At 27.6% G+C, this 11,412-nt stretch overlaps 1 protein-coding gene across 2 annotated transcripts; it reads left to right on the plus strand.

Moving 5' to 3' along the window:
• Window positions 1-2,436: 2,436 nt before the first annotated feature.
• On the plus strand, window positions 2,437-3,220 carry LOC116139811. Of its 2 annotated transcripts, XM_031425466.1 has the most exons (3): window positions 2,437-2,719; window positions 2,854-2,967; window positions 3,084-3,220. In XM_031425466.1, the coding sequence occupies exons 1-3, from the start codon at window positions 2,626-2,628 to the stop codon at window positions 3,173-3,175; spliced, it is 300 nt and encodes a 99-aa protein (XP_031281326.1). In that variant the 5' UTR covers window positions 2,437-2,625; the 3' UTR covers window positions 3,176-3,220. The 2 variants fall into 2 exon arrangements, with proteins under 2 accessions (XP_031281326.1, XP_031281325.1); XM_031425465.1 differs by having other exon boundaries at window positions 2,854-3,220.
• The last annotated feature ends 8,192 nt before the right edge of the window (window positions 3,221-11,412 follow it).

Raw genomic sequence — 11,412 nt, forward strand, 5'->3', positions numbered from 1 at the left:
TTTTTATTTCAGTAAAATAAAAAGGTGTGTAGCACTTGTCTCAGGCACGACTATTGCTAGCACACCTCTAAAAAAACATATAGAAAACTTAATCTGATAGAATTTTTTTATTATTTTTTTATTATTGTTATATTAAATATTAAAGACATAGCAAACAAAATGCATTTTTTTTAACAATTACGCATCTAACGAATCTTGCCACTATATATATATATATATATATATATATATTAGTACATTATTCTACCAAAATTAGTAATATAGTTACTGTTTTTAATTAAAATTATATTAGCAGCAATCCTTAATAATAAGAAATTAATCAAAAAAACCTGTCAAAGAAATAAATACTTGTCAAATTCTTTGAATTATATAATCTCCAATAAATTTGTACATACCTAACCTTTGACATTTCCTATAATAACATATAAATTTGAGCAGCATGATATTTTATTATCACTAACTCTACTACTTGGCTCCATAAATTGAACAACCTCTAGTTCCACATCTACCTTACGAAGTTTTTCTTGTTTATTAACTTCCGCATCAATATGAAAACTAAATTTACTTGAATTATTGGCTTGATATGCATCATGAGTTGTTGATTGATCTTCCTCAATTTTATCGGGAATGTTGTACAAATGCCTATATTAAAACTTCTATATAACTTTCCAAACCAGGTTGATGTGTATTCCGATTTTCAGAGAGAACCAGACCGTTAAAGGTACCTGATTCTGGTCTGATCGCTCCTACCAACCGATACAGTTCAGTTCTTTAAACAGTGGATTCGGGTATTCACGTCATAAAAATGTGATACCACCACTAGAAAAACACCTTTTCTTGACAAAATGAGTTGATATATTTTCTTGAACGTTCTAAAAAACTATCAAGAATTTTAATTCTTGACAAATTCTTAAAATTCTTGACAGTTTATGAATTGTCAAGAATTTGAAATAATCTTTCACCATTTTGGATAATTCTTGACAGTTAATAACTGTCAAGGATTTGGTAAAAAATAAATTATAAAAAAAAATTCTTGACAATTATAGTCTCAGACTCTGTTTGGTTCATTATTGGGTAGATTTTAGAATAATCTTTTGAAAAAAGTTAAATTGGGTGGGTATTACGATGTAGAATTTTGAAAATTAACATAAATACCCACTATGTTTATTTATTTTCTAAACACCCATATAATAAAATATTTAAAATTAACAAAAACAGCCCCAATCCACTCATAAATACGAACAGCCGGCCACCACCGCCAGAGGGTGGTCGGAGTTGCCGTATCGGCGTATGACCGGCTCGATCTTGCCGGTCATGCGTCGATATGACATTTTCTAACAAGATCCACCGTGGATCTGGCCGGAAAAGGCCAGATCCGCGACTAGATTTGGCCATTGATGGTTAGATCTGGCCGCATTTGGTCATCAACGACGGTCAAAGATATGGCTGTCGTTGATGGTCAACGACGACCATATATTGGCCGTCGTTGATGACTGTCTATGGCCAAATATCTGGCCGTCTTTGGCCGGAAAAGGCTAGATCGGCGCACTACCAGCAAGATTCAGCCGATAGTGCACCATTACACCAGATTCTGGCCAGCTTCTGATAGTGGTGGCCGAAATCTGGTAAATTTGGGTTGCTATGGTGTTTTTGTCAATTTTTAAAATTTTTTGGGGGGTTGTTTAGTTAAATTAACAAATTTAGGGGGTTTAAAAGAAATTGAATAATTTAGCATTATATTTTGAAAATAGGTGAACCAAAGTTAACTTTTTTGGGAAAACTAGAATACGTGAACTAAACGAAGCATCAATCTTTGACAGTTTTTAACTGTCAAGGATTAAATTGGAAAAACAAAAATTAAAAATTTTGCTAAGTCAAAAGTTTCCCACCCATCAAAAGTTTAAGGCAGAATTTTCCACCCATTTTTCATTAAGACAGGTTTAAGGTTATAAAATATTAATCCGTTTGTTACACTCTTGGGAATAATATTATTAGTATTCTCAATAAAGTTAAATAGTAAAATTGACTTATTCTCAAAATATTATTCTATATTATTCAATTTCTTTTAAACCCCTTTAAATTTATTAATTTAACTAAACACCCTAAATAATTTTCTTAGAAATTGTAAAAACACCCCAACAACCCTCCGGCGGTGGTGGTCGGCTGTCCGTATTTAATAGGTGGGTTGGAGGTGCTTTTTGTTAACTTTTAATATTTTATTATAGGGGTGTTTAGTAAATAAATAAACATAAAGAATATTTTTATTAATTTTTAAATCTTATATCATAATACCCGTCTAATTTAACTTTTTACAAAATATTATTCTAAAAAGCATCAAAATAATAAATCAAACATACCCTACAATATACAATAAAATAAAAAACCAATTTCTTCCGCCCAAAAACCACAGTACCTATTTGTATTCAGAAACACCCACAAAATTTTCCCTCTCTTCTGCCCAAAATCTCTCTTTCCCGCTCTTACACTGAAGTGCAAAAGCTCCCCACAACGTTGATTCATTCTAAATCAACGCTGGTCCTCTAGATTATTCTGTTTGCTTTTTGGTATTTTTTTTCGTTGTTATCCTTTGTATTATTATTTTCTTTCCAACTATCACTATTGTCAATGGGAAGCTGTTTTCCTCTTTTGTCTGATCTCCTTCTTCTTGATTGTAGATATCGAGCCTGTGCACTGAAATGGCATCTAGATCGTCACCAAGGTTCTGTTCCTAACTTCAGTAAATACAAGCCCGAAAAGAAATTTCCAATTCTTCTTTCTTATCGTTCTCTTTGAATCCATTCTCAATATCAATTTTCTCTTACTCAATGAATACCCTTTTGATCGAAATCCTAGAACCTGACTCTGGTCCTTCTCAAAATCTTCATCGGTCACCGCATAAAGAAACCCTAAATGGCCATTCTTTGGTTTCTTTATCTTCAAATCGAGATGGTTCTTCACCAATTTCAGGTATAGCCCCTTCTACTTCAAAAACCCTTGATCGGTCTTCTTCATCAATGGAAGATACTGAAACCCTAGATGATAATCATGATAGTTATCAATCTTTGGTTCATTTTGGGCCTCAGCCTTTGAGTATCGATGGGTCTTCAGAAGCAATGCGTCCCCAAGGGTGAAATTGATGTTGCAAGGGTGTTGGAGAAGGCCCACTCAAGCTTGAAAGCCAAGGGTTCATCAACAGCCTGCATCATTGCCCTTACAATAAGCAAGGTAATTTTTTTAATTTAATTTCTCTAGCCACTGATGGCTATCCCTTTTCTTATTAGTACCATTCGTTGATCTAGCATGGTGATAGAAGTGTTTGAGAAAAATATGGTTTGGTAATAGAATATAAAATCTTACTTTGTGAGTGTGTCATGTCCAGGACTTGTTTGATCTTGAAAATGAGGACAGTTAGATCTGAGAGAGCTTCTTCTGAAATGTGGAAGGTATTGTAGCTTTAGTAGCGTCATTCTTATAGTACTACTAGAAGCCTATTGTTTAGCATGTTTCACTGTATTTTTTATTTACAGATTTGTCTTTGTAGTATCTATAGAGCCAGTTGTTTTATAGATCCAAGTTTATCTGTTTTAATTATTCCATGATGTGAAATGGTGTTGGTATCTGTCAGATGCAGGATTAGTTAAAAGTTGAGATAGCACCCTCAAAATGTTTTACATATTTTGGGCAAATGTCTCTTATAGCTGTCTTTTGAGTGTGGAAATTGATGGCATGTCATATCAAATTGCTATTAGGAGAAGTATTCTACAAAATAGGGGTAAGCATAGGGAACGGGTAAAACCGGAACCGAAATCTACCCCGAAACGGTATGTGCGGTTAGGTTCCAGTTCTTATGTGTGGGGAACCGGAACGAAACCTGTAAAAAGAACCTGAAACGGGTACCCAGTTTGGAACCTGCTTGGAACTTGTAGCGGATACTCGGTTTAGAACCTGTTTGGAACCTATTTGGAACCTGTTTTAGAAGCTAGGTTGCAATGAAATATTTGTGAATAATGGGGGGTTTCTATTATTTTACATATAAAAATTTAAAATAGAAAAAATTAAATTTTTTGAATAACCTAATTAAATAAATATATAATATACTTATTACATTAAAACTACACCATATTAAAAACTTTAATATATTAATATAAAGTTTTTGATTAATTAAGTGTATAATTAGAATTATGATCCAATAAAAAGTATTTAATGTTATTAAAATAATTATTTTTGAATAAAATAGTATTTTAATTGAATAATATATATTTAGTATTTACTTCAATTATCAAGTTCTAAGATATCTATAGTAAATAGCAATTAATTAATTATATATGATAAATTGATAAACATTAATAAATTTAATTACTAGTTAAATTCATACTTAATCAATTATAACATTACATTATAGTTAAATGATTACTTAATTAATTATAATTTTATAACATTACTTAATTGATTTATAGTCTAATTAATTATAGCATTACGTTAATTGATTATACTTAATTAATTGACTTATAACATTTAGTATATTACTTAATTAAATAATAGAAATTTAATAATTATAGCATCATTATAGATTTATAGTATAATTACTTAATCAATTTAACATTTTATTATAAACATTAATACAATACAATTAAATGATTAAAATTTAATTAATATAATATTACATAAGAAATTTAGTAGATTACTAATTCACATAACATACATTATATCACTAATAATTATAAAATTACATAATTAAAGATTACTTAATGAATATGACATTATATTATAATATTAGTAATTACTAATACTACATAAAATTAACACAATATTTAATTAATGTTAGAAATTTAATTAATTAACATTACATTATAAATATTAGTACGATTACTTAATTAATTGTAAAATACATTATAATTAAATAATTATTTAATTAATTATAACATTTTTACACAAATAATTATAATATTATATTAAAGATTTATAGTATGATTACTTAATTCATTATAGTGATTAATAATTAGATGATTATTTAATTAATTACGACTTATATTATAAACATTAATTATAAAATTACATAAAACAAATGATTACTTAATTAAATGATTAGAAATTTAATTAATTAGTATTACATTATAGTTAATAATTACTTAATTAAATTATAACATTATTACATTACATTATATTAATCACTTAATTATTATAGCTTACATAGTTAAATTATTACTTAATTAGTATAAATTTATAACATTAGATTTAAACATTAATAATTTACTAACATTATTACATTACTTAATTAAATGATTAAAAATTTAATTAATTATAATATTACATTATAGATTTATAGTATGATACTTAATCAATTATAACATTCTATTATAAACTTATATATTAATTAAGATGTAGAAATTTAAATTACATATTAAATTATAGATCTATAATATGATTACTTAATTCATTATAATTACATTACAGTATTACATAATTAATTATAACATTACTAATTAACTGATTACTTAATTGATTATGACATTATATTATAAATATTAGTAATTTACTACATAACACATTTAGCACAATACTTAATTAAATGATTAGAAATTTAATTAATTATAACATATTAACATTATATTATAAATTTATAGTACAACCTAATTAATTGTAACATTACATTATAAACAAATGATTACTTAATTAAATTATTACGTAATTAATATTAGCACAATACTTAATTAAATGATTAGAAATTTAATTAATTATAACATATTAACATTATATTATAAATTTATAGTACAACCTAATTAATTGTAACATTACTTTATAAACAAATAATTACTTAATTAAATTATTACGTAATTAATTATAACATTATTACATTACATTATATTATGATCATTTAATTAATTATAGCATTACATAGTTAAATGATTACTTAATTAGTTATAAATTTATACATTACATTATAAACATTAACAATTTTTTACATTATTACATTATTTAATTAAATGATTAAAAATTTAATTAATTATAACATTACATTATAAATTTATAGTATGATTACTTAATCAATCATAACATTCCACTATAAACATTAGTACATTAATTAAATGATTAGAAATTTAATTAATTATAATATTAAATTATAGATTTATAGTATGAGTACTTAATTCATTATAACATTACATTATAGTATGATCACATAATTAATTATAACATTACATAATTAAATGATTACTTAATTAAATTATTAGAATTTTAATTAATTATAACATTACATTATAAATTTATAGTATGATTACTTAATTAATTATAACATTACAATTTACATTGTAGTGTGATCACTTAATTAATTATACATTATATAATTAAATTATTATTTAATTAATTATGACATTATATTATAAACATTAAACATTAGTAATTAATTAAATGATTAGAAATTTAATTGATTATAACATTATATTATTTGTAAATAATTACTTAATTAATTATAATATTACATTTTAGTATGATCACTTAATTATGTATAACATTACACATTTAAATGATTATTTAATTAATTATAAATTTAAAACATTACATTATAAACATTATTATTTTACTACATTAGTCATTAATACATTACTTAATTAAATGGTTAAAAAATCTGATTAATTGTAAAATTATATTATAAATTTATAGTATGATTACTTAATTAATTATAACATTACATTAAAAACATTAGTAAAATATTTAATTAAATAATTAGAAATTTAATTAATTATAACATTATATTATAAATGTATAGTATGATTAATTAATTAATTATAAAATTACATTATAATTAAATAATTACTTAATTAATTACAACGTTACTATATTACATTATAAACATTAATAATTTATAACATTAAATTTACTACATTATTATTTAGTAGTGGGAGAATCAAAGAAGTTGGTGGCAGTTTCTAACTTTTTATATTGTTGTTTATTTGAATGATTTTGGTGAAGTTATTTGATGTGAATTGTGATGAATAATTGTTTGTGTTTTGGTTTTGATTGGGGAATTTTATGTGAATTGTGATGAATTGATTGAATTCAAGTGTTGCATAGAGATTAGAGGATTTATGAGTTACACTGGACACAAATGAATGAGTAATCAAAATTTTTTAGGGGTGTATTTGTAAACTTTTAAGGTATTTTTGTCATTTTTTTAACTAATAGGGGGTAATTGATTTTTTACAGGGTATCTGGGAAAGGAACCCGAACCTGCATTTTAGGTTCTAGTTCCTTGAATTTAAGAACTTGCACTGTGCAGTTTTGGTTTCTTTTTTTGGGAACCTGTATTATGTGGTTCTGGTTCTGATTCCGGTTCCTCCGAAAAATACACGGTACCTGGAACTGCTCACCCCTAGTACAAATCATTGGTTATTGTGGATTACGTTGTAAATTTTTACTGAAGAAGCCTATTTACTGTAAATAAGTTAAATTAATGAAGAAGGTACAGAGTAAAAGAAAGAAGAAATGATAAAGGTAGAATGGAGTATTCAGCTCAGGGTGAATATAATAAAGGTTTGTCCTATAGAAGAAATGTTTTTGCTCCAAAAATAGTCAAGTTTGCACTGTCTTTTCATGTATTCTTGTTGTGATCACTGCAATGTTTCATTGATTGGCGTGAAAAGTGGTTGTTGATTTCTTAGCATCTCTCAATGTGTGCAGAATCCAAATACCTCTATAATTCTATTGATGTTGGTATAATTTGTACAAAAGTATAATCATGCTTCAGAACCTCTTAATTTCACATTTGATGTGATTTTATTGCCCGTGAGTAATATTGAAATTAACTTTTGTGGATATTTATAGATTGTTGGACACTCATTGGGTGGAGGAACTGTAGCTCTTTTAACGTATGTATTGCGGGAGTGGAGGGAATTATCAACCACAACTTGTGTTACATTTGCTCCAGGTCTGTTCTTTTTGTTCTAAGACTGTGGAATTGTGTTCCTGTTACATTATATATTAAAGCTTGTCCATGGTAACATTATGTTATTCTTGTTTTAATATATGTTTGTTTAGTCTGCTGCACATTTGTAGAGCTAACTGGATGTCATGTGCAGCTGCTTGTATGACTTGGGAACTGGCAGAGCCAGGGAATGATTTCATTACTTCTGTCATAAATGGAGCTGACTTAGTGCTAACTTTCTTTGCTGTTTCAGTGGATGTTGCGTGCTGAGGTTATGTTCCTACTTAGTTCAATTACTGCCTTATTTTGAGAAGAGTTAAGATTTGAATTTTGAAGTTCCCTTGATGAATTGCAAATCTATATTTTGGCTTTGACGTCATTACGTGTTATCATCTAACTGCAAATTGTAATTTATTTTTCCATCTAACCACAAATTCCTTATAATATGGACAAGTAGTTGGTTGTCTATCTCTTGTTGGTCTTTGTATATGTGTGTCCTGTACACATTTTTGTTTAAGTGATCGTGATGATCTAGCATGTCATATGAAGGTTGTTAAGGATTTTCTTTGGCTAGATCTTAATTTCTCTTGAAGTGATCATGATGTGTGTCCTTATGAGAGTTCATATGCTTTATCTCTAACATGATTCTAAATTGGTCTTGCTAGTTCTACCATCAAGTGATACATCTTCTTCCTTTGCTTGGAATACATTAGGACTTGGCATTATTGCTAATCAGTAATTGAAAAAGCTTTAAATGATTAACATCATTGGCCTTGCCTCTCACAAAAAGGAGCTCTTCTCAGGTGATCGCATCTCACAGTAGTTGCTATGCATTATGTATCTAGTCCATTAGCCTTTTTATCTTTTGAACTTTTTGTGGGAGGTTCCAACTTCCTCCTCATCTGGAACCTCTTCAATATTACATTCCTGCACAGGTATACACACAGTTGTTGGCAAGAAAATAACAACAGTCCAAACTACAAACTATCCTTGAATGAAATGGATGCTAGCTTCATAAAAATTGTTTTGTAGCAGCTAGAATACAGACTTGGTCAAATTCACATAGATACTGTTAATTTGTTTGTTTATTTTTTGAATATTAGGATCTTCCTAAAGGCCAGCTCCAAGGGAGGTGAATTTATTTCATGACACTCATTTTAGCAATAAAAGAAAAACTTGGATAAATGATGAAGCCAAGGTTCATTATGTATTATGTAGTGTATTTCATTTTTTTGTATAAAAGTTTATTATATTTTATTATACCCTAATACCTTTTAATTTTTTAATTTATAAATTATATTATTTTAATTTATATATTTGTGTGTATGTACTTATATATTATTTTTGTAGGAACAAACGGAGAACATTCTCAATCAGGAGCCTGAAGAAGGTTCTCAGCCACCTATTCAATTAGAGATCACTCAACAGGTAAAGGAACAAAACCTGGTTATTATTGTGGATTGGGTTATGGTCCAAAACCACTTGCATATTTTAAGACTTCAAGGCGAGCCAATCAAGAAGTTTTAGAGGAACTCACACACTTGCATGAGGAGGAGCAAGAACTAAGAGGCATAAGGGAAGAACTTTGCCAATATAGGCAAATGATGGAGAAGATGCAACAGTTCATCTCAGTTAATATGGGTTCTTGTTCTACTGGCTCACAGGCATTTTCGGGCCAATTTCCACCAGATCCTCCACCATCTGCAACAATTTGAATTTTTATTTGTCACTTTTTGTTGAATATTAACAATTTAGTTAACTTTATATATTTTTAACTTTTTATTTGAAAACAAACATATATAGTTCTATAATATATTTGGTTTGATATATTTGTCTGATTTTAATTAATTACATTTACAAATTAATATTTATGTTTTAGAATTAAATTTTAAAATTTCTAATACAAATTAAATATTATTTAATCATATATTATAAAATGGGCGATGACAATTATATTTTGACATTGTAGACTTTTAGCTATAAAATGCATTCATCGTTGAAAAGTTTTGTTGATGACTTTCACGTTTCATCACTAATAGTTTTAGGTGACGAAATATAAAGTATTGTCATGCTATACTTTAAACGACACATACAAAGTTTACGTCGCTATTAACTTTAAGCGATAACAACTCATATTTTATTGCGTTATATATTAGGCGACAAAGCGTCATTTTTCGTCGCTGTATATTTTACGTGACGCACACAATCATGACGTCGCTATTAACTTTATGCAACAAAAATGCACATTTCATCGTGGTATTTCGTAGGCAAGCAAAATTCACATTTCGTGGCGGTATACATTAGGTGACACAAACACACATTTCGTCACGATATAATGTAGGCGACACAATACGTCGCTATTAACTTTAGGTGACGACATCTAATATTTCATCGGTAAATAGTTTTAGCGACAAAATTTGTATAGGTGACAATTTTTTGGTTTGTCGCCAGATTCAGGGACGAATTTTAACAAATTGTCGCCTAAAATCAAATGCAACATGCCTACTGCAACGATCATGGCAACGATTTTCTTCCATCACTAAACATATATCGCAACAATTTCTTGGTTTTTAACAACAACAAAATTTGTAGCTAAAAGCCTTTTTTGTTATAGTGATATGAAATCTCAACATTATAAAATTTCATCAAGGTATGATCTGAAGAACATACAACTTATAGTCAAATCAATCCAAACTCATGCTTGAGCAATCAACTTGATAGAGCTTCAGAATTAGAAAAACAAACACTCAATATAGAATAAGTAAAAGGTATTTTAGGCATTATATTGTGTTGGATACAAATTAGCAATGCTATACTTACAACTGAGTCATACAACCAGACAAAAAACAAATGATAGAATAATCATTTACATGAATATTATACAATTTTTGTTTGGTTGTATGATTCAATTGTAAGCAAACATTAATAGATACAAATTAACAATTGTCAAAGGCTAAAATAATCAGCAAGCCTAGCAAACAAAGCCCAGAAATAAGAAAATGAACTAAGTCTAGATTTAGATTCATGAAAGCCCAATAGACAAGAGGCATATATGCCTAAATAATTGAGACCACTTATGTGATGTGATTATAATCAATCTCATTACTCTAAGTAATCCACTAACTAGGAAAGTAGAGCAAAGAAATAGGAAGATTAGTGTTATTTAAGACTCATTCAATCTTTTGTAAGCACCATTTATGGTATTTTTTAAATTAAAAATATAGTAGAATCTCTCTATAGTGATACTTTATATAGAAATAACTTTCATGTAGTCATAAAAAATTATGATCCCAACTTGAACTAGTTATAAATAAAAATAAACTCTATATTATAATAAATTATATTTTTTCTAGATCTCGTTTTAAGGAACTAGCCTCCATATAGTAATAATTATTTGTATATTGTCAAAAATATATAATATATTATATTAAAAGTTTAAGATGAAATAAAATATTCATCTAAAGTTGTTTGTGATAATGATTTATGCTCTA

This window comes from Pistacia vera, unplaced genomic scaffold, assembly GCF_008641045.1.
Source record: "Pistacia vera cultivar Batoury unplaced genomic scaffold, PisVer_v2 Contig359, whole genome shotgun sequence".
NCBI classification, from domain to species: Eukaryota; Viridiplantae; Streptophyta; class Magnoliopsida; order Sapindales; family Anacardiaceae; genus Pistacia; species Pistacia vera.